This window comes from Puntigrus tetrazona, chromosome 2, assembly GCF_018831695.1.
Source record: "Puntigrus tetrazona isolate hp1 chromosome 2, ASM1883169v1, whole genome shotgun sequence".
Taxonomy (NCBI): domain Eukaryota; kingdom Metazoa; phylum Chordata; class Actinopteri; order Cypriniformes; family Cyprinidae; genus Puntigrus; species Puntigrus tetrazona.
This window is the reverse complement of record NC_056700.1, coordinates 2,189,482-2,209,561: the sequence shown is the minus strand read 5'-3', so window position 1 is coordinate 2,209,561 and position 20,080 is coordinate 2,189,482. Positions and strand designations below refer to the sequence as shown.

General features: G+C 35.2%; 2 protein-coding genes across 2 annotated transcripts; one reads left to right on the top strand and one right to left on the bottom strand.

Annotated features, from left to right (window-relative positions):
• Window positions 1-338: 338 nt before the first annotated feature.
• LOC122358163 (leptin receptor gene-related protein) lies at window positions 339-4,368 on the bottom strand. The gene is made up of 4 exons (XM_043257951.1): window positions 4,238-4,368; window positions 3,777-3,852; window positions 3,503-3,686; window positions 339-2,373 (listed from the first exon to the last, which is right to left on the bottom strand). Exons 1-4 carry the CDS (start codon window positions 4,254-4,256, stop codon window positions 2,257-2,259), a joined length of 396 nt encoding a protein of 131 aa, XP_043113886.1. The 5' UTR covers window positions 4,257-4,368; the 3' UTR covers window positions 339-2,256.
• Window positions 4,369-5,179: 811 nt separating this feature from the next.
• LOC122358118 (tyrosine-protein kinase JAK1-like) lies at window positions 5,180-20,052 on the top strand. The gene is made up of 24 exons (XM_043257903.1): window positions 5,180-5,300; window positions 5,555-5,743; window positions 5,816-5,939; window positions 6,035-6,173; window positions 6,252-6,403; window positions 7,401-7,740; window positions 8,961-9,149; window positions 9,247-9,404; window positions 9,868-9,982; window positions 10,130-10,325; window positions 11,261-11,364; window positions 12,571-12,708; window positions 12,796-12,883; window positions 12,988-13,115; window positions 13,908-14,043; window positions 15,118-15,269; window positions 15,387-15,546; window positions 15,821-15,912; window positions 16,389-16,572; window positions 16,741-16,865; window positions 16,981-17,153; window positions 17,721-17,838; window positions 17,920-18,030; window positions 18,112-20,052. Exons 2-24 carry the CDS (start codon window positions 5,620-5,622, stop codon window positions 18,217-18,219), a joined length of 3,354 nt encoding a protein of 1,117 aa, XP_043113838.1. The 5' UTR covers window positions 5,180-5,300; window positions 5,555-5,619; the 3' UTR covers window positions 18,220-20,052.
• The last annotated feature ends 28 nt before the right edge of the window (window positions 20,053-20,080 follow it).

Here is a 20,080-nt window from a genome sequence, read left to right as displayed (position 1 = left end):
GAATCAACAATTCAACCATTTAAGCAATCTACTTAGATAAACGTACTGTATAAATACAAATGATCATATACTTTTTTTTGTATGCACTATTGACTCTTTTCAACAAATATCAGATTTAAAAAAAAATTAATCCTTCATTTCCATGCTTGACCGTCATGGTGAAAAAACAACTAAACATTTTGACCAGTGTGGTCAAAATCTCTCTCGCGACGCCAAAAATACTTTTGATTTTGTTGGCCAAAATTACTGACACGATAACTAGGTTTTGAAGCATTTTGCAGACATGCAATAAAATTCAGAATTTCCAGCAAACAGTTTAGAGAAATGTTAAGACATCAAGAAACGAAAAATAATTTTATTTAAATAAAAGTTTTCATTTATTTCGTTCATTTGTTTCCCAAAACGTCAAATTCCGTTTATGGACACAATTACGAATGACGACATTAATAAGAGACCACTTGTTGAATTGAGATTCTGAAGACCAAGACCTCTAGAGGAATAAATAAGCATCCGAGCTCGACAGACCACGCAGGTGCAACAATCCAGAAAAATCTTACGGCTCGCTTTCCATCACATTCAAGCTTCGGTGACTTCTCAATCTCACTCCTACAATATCTGCCACCTCCAGATACAGAAATATTCGCCTCCTTTCTTGCGTGTAAGATCTTCGCTCTCTGCATCCTGTGTCTGCAGCAAACACGGGAAGCAGACCAGATGCAAATTCAAACGTACATTATATTTAAGTCTGAGCAGGTCTTTGAAACAGACCTTATATAGTTACGTTCACTGTACAGCAGTCCTCTGGTCTGTATCTCTCCGCTCTGTAATGATTTACTGTATCCATAACTAAAAGTCACATCGGTCAAAAAGAGTGCAATTTGACGCTAATTACATAGAGTTACTGAAGAAGACAAAATTACGACAAGGCAAAAAAATGGTGTTTTTTAATTCAAATAATCAAATGGATATTGCTTGAAAGTGCTGAAACAAGATCAAAGGTATACGAAAAACATCCCTTATACAAGTGATTCTATGCAAAGTCGGTCTAGACTTTAAAAGAGGAAGATTTTAAACAGTGGATAAAACCTTTCTTAGCTATTAAATGACAAAAGTAGTGTGAAACTGTCAACCATTAAACCCAAAAAGCTACAATGTATTAAATTACATAACAATCGCAGTGTTTTTCGTAAGCTTTGATGTGGAATTATGTCAGTTATAAGAAAATGTTTCTGGAATGTCATGAATCATATGCGGTTCCAATAAAAGTAACTGTAATAAGCATTCTGTAATCGCTAAAAGGCGGTTCACGATTGTATTCCGCACGCATTTAACTCTTCTTCCCGTTTCTGCAGAACGGCAGAAAGATGTTCGCTTTGGTAATACGGTATGTAAACAGTTTAAGAAGGTTAAAGCTGAACGGGTCCGGTCCGTAATCGACATTAGCGGCATTGCAAAAAAAACAAAGGCCAAAGACACTTCATAGACTGCCATGGTTACAGCGCTTCTGTTTGCAAACACAAAGCGTTGCTTTAACTCTTAGGCGGCATTGTTTGATCGTTCATTAAGCCTCTTAACTATAAACCGAGTGCAAATAATGATCATTCATAATTTAATAAGCGTAATTATGTGCTCACAATTCAAGCTGCTAAAAAAGCACAAACAAATACGTTCAATCTATGCTTACCTTTGTGCATTATTAAATTCTAAATGCGATTTAAATTTCCAGTCCGTGCTAAAATGCGTTATTTAAGCATGAATCTCAGTAGTAGCCTACTTTTAGGAATTTGTCAATTATTGTGAACCTCTTGTGTAATACAGCGAATAAAAACATGACTTTTTTGTTTTTAATACACCAATTTATGCATTGAGAGAGGGCGGGAAAGAAATCTAAATTTTTAAGTGGTCCAACAACAGGTTTAATAAAATCAAGCAAATTATAACCGATCGATTTTTTGATTTTGATTTGAGTAAATATGAAGCAAACTAATATACAGGTTTACCCTTTTTGCTGTTCAAACAAGTTTAAATACAACATCATAATTACCATTTTAAAGCTAATTATTGTGTACGCGGAGTCATACGCATGTAATGCAAATGAAAAGGCAGAAGCGGAGCGCCAAAGCAGCCACAACCGAGAGAAAGACGGAAGCAATGGACGCAGTCTCTGTCCAGGCTTGGGTTAATCAGCATCGCCATGGCAAGCCACTTAAAGTTTCGTAGTTTATAATGCGGATATATTCTTCTCCCGGATAGGTTTTACCACTGTTCCCAGCTAAAGTCATCTCCACCACCAAATATCAGGAAGAAACCAAGAATGGTCAGAAAAATGACACAATTGCCTGCCATTATTAGGCCACAGGCGCCCCACTGGATCTGCAGAGAAAAACAGCCATTAGTTTCATTCATGGTGACAGTCTGGTTTGCCATTTTAGAAAGCATATTCTGGTCTGTATATGCTTTTAAGCCATTTTTGAGGAGCGCTAAATGCAATTTGAACAAAAATATAATGAAATTTAATCAATGCGTCTAGAGTGAAGCTTTTTCCTCTTGTACAGAACAGAATCCTGTTATAACATTAAAGCTAATATTATATGAGCTGCACGAGTCACATTTTACCTGGAAATCGAATTAAACAAGCAAGAAATAATAACTTAAAGAACGAAACACGATGTTTAAAAACCAGTAAGGTATCTGCATTTGATTACTCCCTAATTTTCATTATTAAAATGCAAAAACATCCTCACTCTCATCAGTTATTATATTTTGTATTACGTTGCCTCAAGCAAAATACAGCATAACATTTTTATTAATTTTTATTGTTTTATTTTGGCGCACCGTAATGCACTAAAATAGTCCAACAACAACTAAAAATAAAAAGTATGCAGACCTTTAATTAAATACATGTTATAAAAATGAAAAATTAAAACTTTATAAAAAAAATTATACACTTGCAATATTAATACTACAATAACATCTCTAAACAGTATAAAAAGTATCAAAATATTAATTGATTAAAAATGAAATAAATTAAAAATTAAATAAAAGTATAATTAATTATAAATGTTTTTTCTTTTTAGGTGAAATGTGACTTGGACATATTTTTATTATACATTAATTTTATTTTTTTTTATTATATGTTGTTAGCCAACAATGAATATTCTGGCATAATTACACGCCATCTATTTGTCCCATACCTGTATGACTCACTCTCTTCCGCCGAACCAAAAAGAAGATATCCTAAATAATGTTGGTATCCAAATAGTTGATTGTAGCCAATGGAAATCAGCCATAAGTCAGTGGCTACCATCAAATACTTTACCAATATTATTAAAAACACCTATTTATTTTGTTCAAGAGAAAGAAACTCATACAAGTTTTAAAAAAAACTTAAGTGTGAGTAAATGATGACAAAATGTTAATTTTTGCGAGAACCGTTCCTTTTTTAGCACATAAAAGGACCAGATGAAACCGAAGCAGGACATAAAGCTTATTCCGTACGCACCACAGATTTTCGTGCGAGCACAACGGGCAGGCCGTACGCCGACACCACTATTCCAGTGGTTAAAAAGTATGCGAGCTCCCTGCACGCATTGCTTGACTCAGTGTCGTCCGCGTGCCTCCTGGATATCAAATTCGGGATAGGTGACAGGATGTAGAAGATCAGGACAAACATCGGCCAGTACACTCTGTGAGGAAAGAAGCACGTAGAGGTTATCTTGAATGGCTGCACTGCTCCGCTTCACAGAAGCCAAAAAAAAAGAAAAACATACACCTACCCAAACTGTTGCAGAGCGCATCCCAAAAGGAGAAAAGTCAGCCCGAGTGCGCCGCTGAAGGATAACGCGACCAGAGCTGAAAAGCAATCATTCAGGTCAGTCAAGGGCCGAGGATTTGAGCGCGCGTTTGTACGGCCCCCTAGCGGCCACGGCGCGCAACTACAGAGGTGACGTACTTGATGACTAAAACGCATATAAATATAAAAACTTCAACCAACGTGTTATTTACCATCGCTACGTGACACCTAACCGACTTTAACTAAACAATCTGCACTATCTTCGGTTATATTATGCTCGGACGTTTCGCGTAGCGGTCTGTGGTTATGAAACTTCAACAAAGTACTCGAGACTTGGGTTACTCTCGACAGCAGACGCGCTCGTAAAAGCATCGGACGGGTTTGTTTAAAGTGTTAAAAGGCGTTATAAAGTGCTGCACTGATCTGAAAAAGAGTTAGTTTTACCTTTGATTCCTGCCATCATTCACGAGCGCCTTTGTTTTTGTGCCTTTGTGCTAAATGTTACCGGACTGACTTCCTATTTCCTCAAACTACCGATACACCCTTAAAGCTGCAGTCTTACAAAAACTTCGAGAATCCGCTGATCTTAAAAACCTTAAAAGTCTGAGAACTTACGATATATTTATTTGATTGTATCTTGTATGTTTGCTTCGGCCTTGCGTGCGATCCCTGGCACGGTGTTAAAAAAAAAAGACAAATTAATAACAAATGAATTACTAATTTGTCTTTTTTGTTTCTTGTATGTTATTGTGCTTTGAAAGGTAAAAAAAAATCTACCGATCCGAAGCTCCCCATAATAACAGTAAATAAATAAATAAATAATAATAATAATTATTAGAAGTAGTATTTACGTCGGTTCAATCTGTAACTATTATTAGTTAATGCATTAACTAACAACAAACAAGATATTTGTTAAAGTGCGTATCTACATTTAACGTTATGCTGTTTTAATTTTGCCCGTTTTATTGGTAAATCATCAGGTCCTTTAAATAAAATACCATTATTATTATTATTTATTTATTTATTTATTTATTTATTTATTTTTTTGCATTTGAATTTGCTGAAAGTAACATTAACTAAGAATAATAAATACTTTTAAAGTATCGTTCGTTGTTAGTTCATATGTCTGTCTGTCTATATATCTAATAAGATTGATGATCATATTAGCTTAGTTCGTCTTAAAATAGCCTAAACAATAAAACGCATACATATTTAATAGAATATACTGCGCAGGTTTATATTGGGGGCAGGGGGGTCAACAAAACGACAACATCCGAGAACAGAAAATGCTAAATCGTGGACATCCGAACACAGATTCGTTGTGTTTTTCGCTGGAAGTCAAAGCGACAGAAACTCCGCTGAATTAAGGGTTAAATGGAGGTGACGTCACCGCCAAACAGCCAATCAGATTCGACGCGTCGGTCACGTAATTTATCAGAATCTCGATTTTCGTCACCGTCAGTTTCCTTGGAAGCCTATCTGGTCCGGATGCGCTTTCGACGGCAAGGTAAAATTCGTTTCCACGCTTGCTACCGTTTTTGAGTTCGTTCGATGTCGTTTTAAGAATTTACCGATAAACACTGAAAACCGAGAGACGGGTGTTAGTCCCGAATCGAGCTCTTCTGTGAACTTTCGGTTTCTATTCAGCTGCCCGTAAAGAGTCCAGGTGTTCGTAAAGTAAATGCTGTGCTGTACCTCACACGGGAAAATGTTGTCCTGTGCCGTACGCGCGATGACAGTAACTTATTTTGCTATACTTAGGAAACTGTTGGAATGGAATTTTGCCGGGACCTCATTAATAAAGCGCCGAAAAACCAGAAGTAGTCATGGCCTCGGTGATATTACAGGGGCTCGAGGTACATTTTTACCTGCCAGACACACACCAGCTCATTCATCTGTCGGGAAGTTTCACAGCAGAGGAGCTGTGTGTTGAAGCTGCCAAGAAGTTGGGTAGGTTTTCAGCAAATCCACAAAATAAACAGTAATCATCACAGACTCAATAATAATGAATCGCTGTTACAGGTATAACACCGCTGTGTAGCAATTTTTTCGCCCTTTATGATGACTTTAGCAAGATCTGGTATCCACCCAATCACTCCTTCACTATTGATGAGACTACAAGATTGAAGGTGTACTATCGCATGAGGTAGACTTGCCATTTCTCTTCGTTTTTCTTCCCTGTTTTGTATGACATTTGAAATGATGTCGCACGTTTCCGTTTTGATGACCTTTGTGGGACAGGTTCTATTTTACGAACTGGCATGGGACTTCTTCTCTCAACACATGTCCTCCGGTGTTCAGACACAGTCTCAAGAAAGGGACGGGGTCCATGGAGGCGGCTGTTCTGGACAGAGTTTCACTGACGTACCTCTACGCACAGGTACTGTGACTTTTAAATGACGTTCTGTTCAAGAGGTTTGTGGCTGCTCATTTGAATGCGTGTTTTTGTGTTTTGCAGAGCCAGCTTGACTTTCTGAGCGGTCTGGCGCCTCTGCGTAGTGCTTATGAAGAGAACGACGTCCAGCAGATAGAAAATGAGTGTTTGGGTATGGCAGTGATGGCCATCTCCCATGATTCTATTGAAAAAAATATTCCTGTCTGCGAATTTGAGTAAGTGCATTTTTTTTATTTTATTTGCTTTGTATTTAATGAGACTTTTTTTAGTTCTTCTTTTTTCTTTATATTTCATTTTCACTTTTTTCTGAGTTTTAAATCTCATACTGATGCCAACTTATTTATTTGTATATATATATATATATATATATATATATATATATATATATATATATATATATATATATATGTGTGTGTGTGTGTGTGTGTGTGTGTGTGTGTGTGTACATCGAATCTAAAATAAAATAAAATTACATTTATTATGTATATATAAAAACACACACATATAGCATATATTTTAAACATTTAGATTTTATTTATATAATTTATATTGTATGTAAAAAAAAAAAAAAATATATATATATATATATATATATATATATATATATATATATATATATATATGTGTGTGTAACATATTCTTATATATATGCATGTGTGTGTATTTATGTATACAAAATAAATTTATGCAGTACACACCCATATACCATGTAAACAAAAACTTTATTTTGGATGGAATTAATCACAAGTTATTATTTGATAGCACTAACAATAATATTCCATTTTAATATAAATATGTGAATATTAAATAAGACACATGACAGATAAAATAAACATTCAATAATAACATTAAAAAAAGCAAGCAAAGGAAAGTCTAAAACAAAATAATAATAATAATAATAATAAATAAAAACTGGAAAAAAAGAAACACTGATGATGACAGTAAAACTGAATAATAATAGAAAATAATTGCATGTGTTAATTTCAACAATGGTATTTAAAAAAATTGATTAACAGCTCTTTTTTTAAAATACAGTACATGAATATGTAGATATAATGATTTATTAATGCTGTTGTTGTTGTTGTTGTCACAGGTGTAAGATTGTGCCTTTAGTCATCTCTGTTTTCCCCCCTAATGTCATCCACCAGTAATGAGAAATTATATAACTATTAACCCTCCTGTAATTTTCACGGCTTCCTTTATCTTTGTCAGGTACAAGAATTACATCCCCAAGGTCCTGTACAAGTCCATACGTCACAGGAACATTCTCACTCGTATGCGCATCGCCAACGTCTTTAAAGTGTTCCTCGAGGAATTCAACAGGAACACTGTGCAGGGCTACAACATCAAAACCCATAACCTGAAGGTCAAATGTTTGTCCACTTTAGAGACTCTAACGAAGCACTTCGGCCAGGAGGTGTTTGAACCCTCTTCTCTCATCATACATGAGAATGAGCAATTGATCACAGACTCTAGCAGCGATGCTGGTGTTCATTACAAGATCCTGGTGTCTGGCACTTCTGGCATTCATTGGTGTAAAGTCTCCACCGAGGTAAGGAGGCAGAAGTACAAATAATAGTACAAATAGTGCGTGATGAGACACTGCCTTTCAAAATGTTAAGTATAAGTTTAATGTATAAGTATAATGTTTTTTATTTTAATATATATGTGACCATGGAGAACCGGTCTCGAGTAGCACAGGTATATTCGTTACAATAGCCAACAATACATTGTATGGGTCAAAATAAAAAAAAATCATGCCAAAAAGCATTAGAATATTAAGGATTGTGTTTCATAAAGACATTTAGTAAATTTCTTACCTTAAATATATTAAAACTTCATTAACGATTTGTAACATGCATTATGCTAAGGACTTAATTTGGACAACTTTAAAAGTGATTTTCTCAATATTTAGATTTTTTTGCACCCTCGGATTTCAGATTTTCAAACAGTTGTATGTCAGGGCTAAATATCGTTCTATCCTAATAAACCATACATCAATGGCAAGCTTATTTATTCAGCCTTCAGATAATATATATAATATGTTAATTATGAATGATTTCTGAAGGATTGTGTGACACATATAATCCTTCAGAAATCATTCTAATATATTGATTTGCTGCTCAGGAAACAATTATTATTATTAGAAATGATAAAAACATCCGTGCTGCTCTGTTCTATGTTAGTATTATTGAGATACTGTTATTGAGGTTATTTTACCAATATTTTGACATTGTTTTCATTTTCATATAATGAATGAATATTTTCATTTTAAAGTTGTTAGAATTTTGTTAGTTTTTTATGTCCATAAAGTTTTAAAAAAATTTTAAATTCCAGTTTTAGTTTTAGTTTGAACCTAAATAAAAATGAGAAATGTAGCAAATGTCATTGTTGTAAATGTTAATGTAATTTTTTTTTATATTCGACTTTATTTCTGTTAACTTTTTTTATTTTAGCGGTTTTAGTTTTAAAAAATAGTTTTCAAATACGCTCATTTTTCAAAAACGGTAAAAATCAACTTATTAACTCCTATTTCCAAAGAAGTGAAGCGTTCCTTTAATAAATACAAAGTCAAAAAAAAAAAAAAGAACGGCATTATTTTAAATTTGTGAAACATTATTACTTTTGGTCAGTTGAATGCATTCTTGATGTATTATATAATAATTCAACGAACATATAAACGTGTATGTGCTGAAGTTTCACACTTCAGTATAGAGTTCTGTTTGTTTCTAACTCTACAGTTTTTTATAGTAACATATTCATTTTTTAAAGGCGAGTTCGGATCCATGGACCAATCAGGAGAGACGTAAATCAAAGAGAGACAGCAAGAAATTGAGTAAATTAGCATCGCATGATGCAGAACCGGACAGATGGACTCTCTTTTCAGACTTTAATGAGATAACGCATCTTCTCATCAAATACTCTGTGGTTACCATATACAAACAGGACAACAAAAACATGGTGAGGCTTGCTGCGAGATCTGCGATCAGTGAGATTCATTTAAAGACAATCAGACCTTTTCTTAAACCCGTTTTTTTACGGTTGTGATCTTCTTCAGGAGCTGAAGCTGGCATCCTACGAGGAGGCGTTGTCTTTTGCCTGTCTGGTAGATGGATACTTTAGGCTCACAGTAGATGCTCATCATTTCCTCTGCAGGGATGTGGCTCCCGTCTCACTGGAAAACAACATACGAGAGGGCTGCCATGGTCCAATCAAGTTAGTACTCCAATAGTTAAACTGAAATCGTTTCAAGCCCACATGACTGTATTTCTTCTGTGGAACACAAAGGGAGATGTTTTAATAAATATTCGTGCTGGGTGGGGCTACATAAACTGCTAAGACTGGTCCTTCAAGTTTAAGTTTGGGTGAAGTCAGTTACATAGAAAATGTAGCTTCATTTAATTTGATCTGGCATAATTTGATACAGAGAAGACGGGCTGATTAGCACATAATAACTTCTTCCTCTTTAAAAATTGCAAATATGAATGAGATTTGTAAGCTATGGAAGAAGTCAAACAGATTTGGAACAATGTGAGTGTATTTTTAGTATTAGTGTGAATATATAAAAGACTTAAGCATGTTTTTCAGCATCTACAACGGTGTAATATAGAGTCATCACATGACGTAGAAGAATGTCTTTGTACAGCCGATGTAATGGTATCTCTTTTGTACCCCTCAGTACAGAGTATGCTATCCATAAACTCAAGCAGGAAGGTTATGAAGAGGGCATGTACCTGCTGCGCTGGAGCACTCAAGACTTCAATCACATTCTCTTGACTGTCATTTGCAGCGAGGTACTCGCTTTATTACTGTATATGCTGCTTTAGGAACCTCAGTAAAGGTTCAGTCCATGTCAAGCAAACGCAGAATAAAGATATTGGCATTTTCTTAGTTTCACACCGAGTAAGTAACACGAATGAAAACGGACCTTTTTGTTCTAGCGCGATTGTCAAGGCAGCATCACCAAAACCTTCAAGAACTTTCAGATTGAGGCGAACGCAGAGGGCTTCCTCCTGACCGGGACAGATATTGTAAAGCCCACTCTGAGAGAGCTGACGGACCACCTGAGTGGCCAGTGTCTCACAACAGAACACATCAGCTTAAGACTTGAGCGTGGCTGTCCACCCCAACCCAAAGGTACTTGAGCTTCACTCCAAACAATGATATTTCAAATATAGATGGCTAGGGCTTTCTTAAAAAAAAAAAATTGAATTTTAGCTTCAGACTTCACTAGATTTTTATGTTTATTCTCATTCTCAAGCAGTGGCATGATTGTGCACAGTATGTAGGGAAAAACGGGGAAAAACTAAATCCTGTAGGAAGTCTGGGAGTCCCTACTTAGACTGCTGCCTCGGAAGAAAATAGATGGATGGATGGGCTGTAGGAAACACTAGTGTAATCTAATTAATTGGCATGCAAAGTTAGGATAATTGAGAGGCCTTATTCATTAAATAAATGTAAAGTATATTAGAAATATAATTTGACACATATTTATATATTTATGTGCTTTTACTAAAGTGGTATAGTTGTAGTCTGCTGAATTGGAACAACTAATTTTGTTCTTAATTTACTTTTAATTGGGCTGAAACGAAATATCTCGCATTTAAACACCGATAATTTAAAGATAATTCAATCAATATCCACAACAACAATGACATTAAAACATTTGAATCTTAATATTAAGAAATGTGTACTGTAATACCGTTTATAAAGTTGTTTTATTTTTATATCAGTAGATCTTGGGTAAATAATGTGTCACTCCACCTTAAAATGAAGATTTTGTCATTAATCACTTACCCCCATGTCGTTCCAAACTTGTAAAAGCTTTGATCGTCTTCGGAATGGAATTTAAGATATTTTGGGTGAAAACCAGAAAATTTTGACTGTCCCATTGACTGCCAAGTAGTTCTGCCAAAAGTATTAAAGACATTACTACTTTAATAATGTTCAATAATAATAACTTTAATCATTATCATTCTTTTTTTTGCTAGGGATATTAGATTATTATTCAGCTAAAATCAGTCTTAAAAGATTGCAGAAACGTGAATAATCTTCCATTTACTGCTTCACAGAGCAATCCAACCTCATCATGATGACCAGGCAAGATTCAGCATCGCCACACTCTTCCTTCAATAATGCAGTCATCCATAGGATCCTCAGAAATTACTTCACTCAGGTTGGACATCTAAAAACTGTTCGGTTATATGCACGATGTAAAAAATGTAATAAATTTCATAGGAAACGAGTACACTTCTCTGTAGTGAGAAGTTATTTACCGGTGCATCCTCCTGGAAGATCCAACCTAAACGGGGCTCTGTGGTTTGAAAAGAAGTCATTGGTTTCTAGCTGGTGTTAGCTGATCAAACAACCATGCTGCACTGCTAAAATCTTGTAGAGGTAATTAACTATCAGCGACAGAATATTGACCAGATTTAACCAGCTGCTGTTGTTAAAATTTGACAAAACGGTATTTTTATGGAAGCGTGTGACGTGAGCACACATATCATATATACGTTCTGACTTTTTTAGAATCGCACATATATTCTCACGATTATTGCTTTCAAGAAAAAAACTGGAGCGAGAAAGTAAGTCAGAATCGTGGGATGTAAGCTAAGAAATAAATTCCGAATTACGATAAAAAGATACGATTTTAAGATAAAAAGTACCTCAAATACCTACGTCAAGACCTTTATTGTTGTTTTAGGAATTATGGCTTGACAATAAATATTTCCTGATGGCTCAGGGCCGGTGTGAATGTTTGAAAGACATTTGGGCCACTGCTGCGTCGACACGAAAATGTTTTCATTTATGCACGTTTTTATGCTTTGTGCTTAAACACCTACAAACCAAAATGTTTTATGCATTGTTTAGTTTGTATCTTTATGTGCTATAACTTGTTTATAACTCTCTAATAGTGTTTGAGCTTCATGTTTATTAGACTAGTAGTTTTTGCTGTGGTATCAAAATTAGAATTGAGAATTGTGAAACTAAAATGTTAAATTCAGGAGCCGTATAAGCTTATTTATTCGAACGGTAGAGAACAGGAACCAAAAGGAACAATATAAACAACTATTGAATTTTTGGTGGCAGTGAAAATGTTGGCAAGGCAAGTTAAAATTTGAATCAAAATCCTTGAACCTTATTTTTAATGAAGCGGTTTAAGGAATGTTTAGGTGTTTTTGCTAAAAAATACTAATTAAGAAAATGTCTTAGACCAGGTTAGACCAGCTTCAGTGATTGTGTTCCAGTTTAAGTTGAATATTCCAGCAGGCTCGTGTATAAATAATAATCAATCAGTAAGTAATAATAAAATAATAATAATAATATTACCTGTAGCCTAGAAATGGAAAGCAGTGTTTTGAAAGTGTTGTTTATGAAACAGGATGAACACCTGGGCCAAGGCACGTGCACAAACATCTATTTTGGGAAGCTGAAGCTGAAAAATGAGGATGATGACGGTTCGTCAGGTCATGAGGAGGTGGATGTGGTTCTGAAGGTCCTGGCAGCAGGACACATTTCTGTAAGTAGCACCACATCTATTGATACAGAGTAGGCAGACTATTCTACTAGTAGTCATAACTGAAAAACCCCCATCTACTGTTCTTAGGCCTTCCTGGACACAGTCAGTGTAATGCAGCACATTTCTCATAAAAACATGGTTCTGATGTATGGCATATGTATGCACAGCATGGACAGTAAGTGCCCGCTCCATCAGACAAAAATGCAACGATGCTTTGTAAAGTTAAAGGTGCAGTTGGCCTGCGTCTGCAGATGATCTCATGTCTTGTTGTTCTCTCAGTCATTATGGTGGAGGAGTTTGTTCAGCACGGCCCTCTGGATCTGTTCATGAGAAATCATCGCTCTGAACTCTCGCCCTCCTGGAAGTTTCAGGTTGCGGAGCAGCTTTCCAGTGTCCTCAGTTATTTGGTACGATATTCAAGTTTCAGCCTTGTTTACATTTTGTGAGATTGTTACAACGTCTGGGTCAGTGATTTCTACGACTTAAACATTGAACATGGATATTCAAGCATACACTGTGTACTTGAATATCCAAACACTGTAGTAGTCTCCAAACAAGAGTTCGTTGACGTACCTTTTTGAATATTTAACACTTCTGTTCTCTACGTCTTTTGAGATTGTAATACCTAAATATTTTACCTCCTTTTTAATTGAGGTAATTAATTGATGTATTCCCCATTTGTAAGTCGCTTTGGAAAAGAGTGTCTGCAAAATGACTAAATGATTAAACATTCTGAATCTGGGACATTTTTGTATGATTTAACCATAATAATATTGTAGCATTAATATTTCAGTTTTGTTATTTTTTTCGATTTATTTTTTTTTTAGCTTTCCTGTATTTATTTAGGTTTTAGTTTACCATGTAAGGTGTACAAATAGTTAGCATCTTAATTTAAAAAAAAAAAAGATTATGCCAAACTTAAAGCCTTCTACACCTCTGTACAGTTACACAGCCTACATATTTTAAATTAATTTTAAATATCAAAATTAATTTAGAAAATTTAACTCAGAAGTCATTGTCTGTATGAATTAGCTGAATAACAGATTCAGACAAAAGAGATGTTTACTTACTTAATGGTATTCATATATCATAATAATAACATTTGGCAGTTATCAAGTATCCATTTTCTACTCATGAGGTAGTTACATGATTCTTTAATGGGATGTTTGAGACTTACTGTGTTATTTTCTCTCTTTCAGGAGGATAAGAAGCTTGTTCATGGCTATGTCTGTGCTAAAAATGTCCTGTTGAAGCTGAATGGTTTAGAAGGACAAGGTGGTCCTTTCATTAAACTGAGTGATCCTGGGCTGTCCATCGCTGTGCTCAGCCAAACAGGTAACACACGCTCCTTCACACTCATCCGGAGAGCCTCTTTATAGCCCTGTTCTATAAAAGTGGGCAATTAATAGTAAAATAATTTAACCTCCATAATACATTGAAAGTCAGTATATTATGTTTGCATTTTGGAATTTGTAAATCATTCATAACTTAACTTTAACTTAACTTTTTTTAAATCTTAAACTTTTTATCAACAACTATTGTTGCTAGCGCTGTGACATAATTGTGATGTTGTTGCATTTGATTGGCCTGGTCGTGCATCACTTGTGCAAAAAAAAACAAAAAACAGGCCAATCAGAAGAGAGGCACATGAATATTAATTAGAGAGGCCAAAATCAAAAACCTGTTTTTCACAGAGCTAAAAATACATCGAGATGCTTTTTGGTACTTATACCGCAAATATATATTTTTTAGGACACCTAAAATAAATCTCCAAAAAGGTGCACAACATGAGACCTTTAATACAGTGTTATTACTGCATTTTTAATCATATTCATGTTTTATTCATATTTTTAAAAATCCTATTACACATACTATTAATATAATACACTGTAGTGACATTAAAATATTTAAATATTCATGATCAATCATTGTATGTCACATACATAATAATCCAATTTAAAATAATATAATGTGAATACATTTCTTTGAATTTAACTCATAATTTTAACTAATAATATTTAACTCAATTGCTGCAGCATCAATACAGAAAATTCTACTTTTTCCGGACACAGTAAATTAATTTTACTTTTATTAACTTTCACTTTCAGATGAAAAAATGTATCATTTTGAATGCTGCAGTCTAAATATATTTTTTTACAAAAGCCTTTTGACATTAATGTAACTTCATAAATCATTTTACAAAACTACTCCATACATACAGTGTATAACATTATATCTAAATGGTTATATGTCTTAAAAAGTAATTGCATTTTGTTTTGTTTCTCGAGTAAAAAAGAATATTTTTTTATGTATCCCTTTCTGGGCTGTGTTTCCCAAAATCCTGGATTTTACTAAATGACAGTTTCTGAGAGCCCATTTTTCTGTACTAACGCTCTTGATTGTGCTCAGAGTGCATTGACAGGATCCCCTGGATCGCTCCGGAGTGTGTTAAAAACACCAAAGCGCTAAGCATCGCTGCAGACAAGTGGGGGTTTGGGACCACGTTATGGGAGATCTGCTACAATGGCGAGGTGCCTCTGCGTGAAAAGAAACTCTCAGAGGTGCCTGACTCTTCTAATATGACACTTGCCCGAAGCAGCAGTTGTTTTATTGGAATTATGGACCTTTTGTTTCTGAATATAACACATTAAATCTACCATCTGTGTGTGCATAAACAGAAAGAGCGGTTCTACGAGGTGTGTGGCACTCTGGTCACTCCCAGCATCAGCGAACTGGCTGAACTGATCTCACAGTGCATGAACTATGACCCCAAGAAGAGACCCTTCTTCAGAGCCATAGTGAGAGAGCTGGGACGCATCAAAGAGCAGCACGAGAAGGGTATCTGCCACATAATATCACACGATCATCACTAACAATAATAGTCTTTACCTCTTCTTTATGCTATAGATTAAAATTTTAAAAAAAAGAAGTCATCAATTACGTCAAAAAAAGTTTTTCACCCTAAAAACAAAGAAAGAAGGAAATGTTTTATTTAAAAAATATTCTTGAAAAATTTGATTATTTACATTTTAAAACACAGTTTAAAGTAACTATTTGGTTGTATTTGTAGTAAATGAAATTAGTGAATTTATTTTATTTGTTTTCCCTACAGCACTTCCTCTTATGGAGGCAATTCCTCCGCAGGAGACTGATCCTACAGATTTTAAGAGAAGGTTTCTCAAGAAAATCAGGAAACTTGGAGAGGTACTAGACATGTACTGTTACAAATATAACATGTACATGATTGCTATTGAATTGTATTGGAAAGCACTAGAAGGTTTAATAAAAGACATTTTATTTTTTTACTGATATATTTTTTATGATATTTTTTTGTAGACATTTTCATTCCCAATTAGTGTTATTCTAGTATTATTAATATGATTTTTATTTATATTTACTACTAGCTTTTATTTGTATATATTAAGCTTTTATTTTAGTTATGATACAACAAAACCAATTTACAGAAGTTGTATAATAGAGATTTTATAGAGATTTTAATGGGTTTGTGGTACACATTTCATTAGAATTTGAAATCTGGACCAAGTTAAAGCAGCCTCACGCTTGATTTATTCACTATAGGATCCCAGCATTTCCTCTCACCCCTCTTAAATCCCACAATCACCTTGTGTTAATGTGCTCTTGATTCATCATCCGCTTGTATTGTTCTTTATCTTGTCCAGGGTAACTTTGGGATGGTGGAACTGTGTCGGTATGATCCTAAAGGAGATCAGACAGGTGAGATGGTGGCTGTCAAATCTCTGAAAACAGAAAATGAGAGCAGCAACCTGTGGAAAGAGATCAGCACCATCAGAAACCTCTACCATGAAAACATCGTCAAATACAAAGGCATCTGCAACGATGAAGGCAAGCCATGAGCACAGATACACCCGTTTACAAACATTACGTCAGTTTCTAATCTTGATGGCTTTTTAACCTCATAACTAAGACTACATACCTCAATCACACATGAATGTATAGCCCGTTTATACGTACTTACTGTATAATTGCTTGGGGTGAATGTGTGTCATTCAGGAGGATCAAACATCAAACTCATTATGGAGTACTTGCCCTCTGGCAGCCTGAAAGAATACCTGCCCCGTAACAAAGCCAACATCGATCAGAAGAGACTGCTGCATTATGCTCTTCAGATATGTCAGGTAACATATGACTATAGGCAACAGACGGCTATAGGCATATAGATGTATACAGAGAGCTTCACCCATTTTCACTTATATTCAGATATAATCAGCATAAATATTGTGTTTTTGTCAGGGTATGGAGTACCTAGGGTCTCAAAACTACATCCACAGGGATCTGGCAGCGAGAAACATCTTAGTGGAGAATGAATCACTTGTGAAGATCGGGGACTTTGGCCTGACTAAGTGCATCAGTAATGAAAAGGAATATTACAAAGTGACAGAAGAACAGGACAGTCCTGTGTATTGGTAAAGCAACACTCGATCCTGCTTTTTGTAAGAGGTCGTTTTGCAAAAGCAGATAACCGTAATACGTTTTTAACAACAATTTTCAAAAACCATGTTTGAAAAAATTAAATAATGCATTTGTAAAGAACATTTTACATCGTTCTTATCAAATGAGGTTTTCCAGTTTTTTAAGGTAATTAGTATTTATATTTATCTAGCATGGATGTATTGCATTGGTTAAAAGTGACACTTATAATTTTACAAATTCTTAAAAAATGAAATATTAATATAGTTTTTTCAAAACCGGTATTAAGAAATGCTGCTTGAGCAACAAATTTGCATATTAGAATGATTTCTGAAGGATTATGTGACACTAAAAACTGAAAATAATTTCGGGAATAAGTTTGATTTTTAAATATATAGAAGCAGAAAGCATTTTAAACATTAAAAAACCCATACTGACTTGTATTGACTTTTTTTCTTTACACTAATTGTTTTTTAAGCACGAATGATTCCATAGATTCACTGTATATATGAACAGATGTCCACTGAAGGTCCAGCTAAAGCCCAGTCATTTCCTCCGTGCAGGTACGCTCCAGAATGCCTGATTAATCGTAAGTTCTACAAGGCATCCGATGTCTGGTCTTTCGGGGTCACTCTCTTTGAAATCATGACCTACTGTGACCGGGAGCACAGCCCACCACAGGTATTACAAACCTGATATCAAATACCTCACGCATTATAATAAAGTGACTCATCTGCTAATTCCCGTATATTTGTCTGGCAGGTATTCCTTCAGACGATTGGCCGGTCTCAAGGGCAGATGACCATGACCAGGCTGGTAGAAGCTCTTGAGAAAGGCTGGAGGATGCCACGTCCGGATTCGTGCCCTGAAATGGTAAGATCTCTTTTCTTTGATTTAGTTTTTTATATCATATTAGGGGTAAATCCTTCAATAGACATGCGTCTGTTTCTGCAGGTCTACAGTCTGATGCGCAGTTGCTGGAGTCACGCACCAGAAAACAGAATTGACTTTAAGGGTCTGATAAAAGAGTTTGAGAAATTGCTCACTAGGGACAGCATGTAGCTTCCATTCATTATATCAGTTACACACGCAGATTCATTGAGTAACTTTCTCATTAGAATAAGAAAATTATGCATGTTGCTTTCTCTTTAAATCTTTGCCTGTTAATCATCTACCTCCAAAAACACTCTGCTAATACAGTGTATTCTTACTAGGTTAACACACCACTCAGCACTTGAAGCTGCATCAAATGTAAGGTCAGATTTACTAAAAGCTTAAACCAATACAAACGTTATTGCATACGCATTTGTAGAAATGTCCTTGCAAAAAATATGTTTTTAAATTAATCATGCAACAAAATTTACTTTAAGGTTTAGGGTAACAAATTTATTGTATATATGCCATTATTTAAAGGTCCCCTGAAGTGCCTTGAAAAACGTAGCGTTTTTCTATGTGACGTAATTTCAACTGAAACAGGAAGACGGGGTAGGACACGTCCCCGCTCCCTTTTTAACATAGCCAATGGCGTTTTGTTTATATCTACTCTGGCCAGAGCCATTGAACTATGTGGTAAAGCCACATTTGACAGCCACAGTCGAACAGATTACCCCCTAGATTCAACATGAGCGTACGATTCGCTCTGTGCGCCCCGTCCAAAACAGCATACTTCCCTACTATACAGTATGCGAGGCGAGAGGTATGTCTGAATTCATAGCGTTCAAAAAACAGTAGACGAGAAGTACCCGGATGACAGAAAATACCGTGAACCGCTTCAGCGTATATTTATAGTGTAAGGGGCGGGTGCTTCAGATTCAACAGAGCATTTGATTGGTCAGGCTATTTAATGACAAGCTGAAGTACAAGGTAACGTAAAAAAAAAAAAACGTTACGCCCTTTTGATAGACGTAACGGAAATTCAAGCGTTAAACGCTTATATCTCCTAAATGCAAATTTTGCCACTCTTTATATATATATAACACATTTGCTCATAGATACCTTTTAAGACCAAAATTGATATTAACACCCCAAAAATGTTAATTATTTTAATTATAGGGGGACTTTAATGCTCCAAATGCATGTTTTAACCACTGATCTATATATATTGATATCTATTTTAGATCAGCGTCATGCAGGTTACATGATCAGATTACTTATTTCAAGTAACTAATGCAAAAAAAGGCCTGTAATGTAACGCATTACTTTCCATAAAAAGCAACAGAATGTTGTAATGGGTTACTTTTAAAAGTAACTTTCCCAAACCAAGTAGATCAGTGGTTTTAACCCATTCTGACATGACACAATAGTTACTAATTTGCTTTGCTCTTGGTAGCCTGCATTGGTTATTACAGAAATGATCTGAATGCATCTTTGTTCTTTAATTTGCTTATTTTCAGTAAATCACAGAACTTGCTAATGCTAATTCATAATTCATGTAAACGCGTATGATTTACTTAAAGATAAAAAAACACAGAGGTGGCTTAATATCACAGGGAGCATATTTGTTGTATTTCCTGGATAATATATATATAGCTGGTTTTCTATCATCAGGCTGAATGCTTGTAAGAAAGGTGGCACAAGCACAAATGTGTTTCTCTTTTGCTGGTCAAGCATGCTATTTCAGTGAAGCAAAATACCATACTTGCTTTATCGGGGTAACGACTGATGAACTGTTAATATCTCTGTTATCAGTGCCACAATGGACAACCGAACCATAGCCAAAACAATAAGAGTACATTTACACGGTGAGCACCTGATGGTGGAAAAGAGGCTTAAGCCAGACAAGAAAGATAGATCGAATAAAACGGAAGGTGCATTTTATTGAGTCGTACTGTTATATTCAGCTGATTTTACTGTAAACTTTTTAATCATAAAAAAATAAAAATAAATGAAACCGTTTGTGATGTCTAAATGTGTGCGTAGAGTA

Excerpts from the sequence above, each read along its gene's own strand:
- LOC122358163 (XM_043257951.1), bottom strand. Across the intron at positions 3,687-3,776 it reads TGCGCTCTGCAACAGTTTGG|AGTGTACTGGCCGATGTTTG; the intron begins GTAGGTGTATGT and ends CTTTCCTCACAG. Across the intron at positions 2,374-3,502 it reads TGCTCGCACGAAAATCTGTG|ATCCAGTGGGGCGCCTGTGG; the intron begins GTGCGTACGGAA and ends TTTTCTCTGCAG.
- LOC122358118 (XM_043257903.1), top strand. The coding sequence starts at position 5,620 with ATGGCCTCGGTGATATTACAGGGGCTCGAGGTACATTTTTACCTGCCA. Across the intron at positions 6,404-7,400 it reads ATTCCTGTCTGCGAATTTGA|GTACAAGAATTACATCCCCA; the intron begins GTAAGTGCATTT and ends TATCTTTGTCAG. Across the intron at positions 7,741-8,960 it reads GGTGTAAAGTCTCCACCGAG|GCGAGTTCGGATCCATGGAC; the intron begins GTAAGGAGGCAG and ends CATTTTTTAAAG.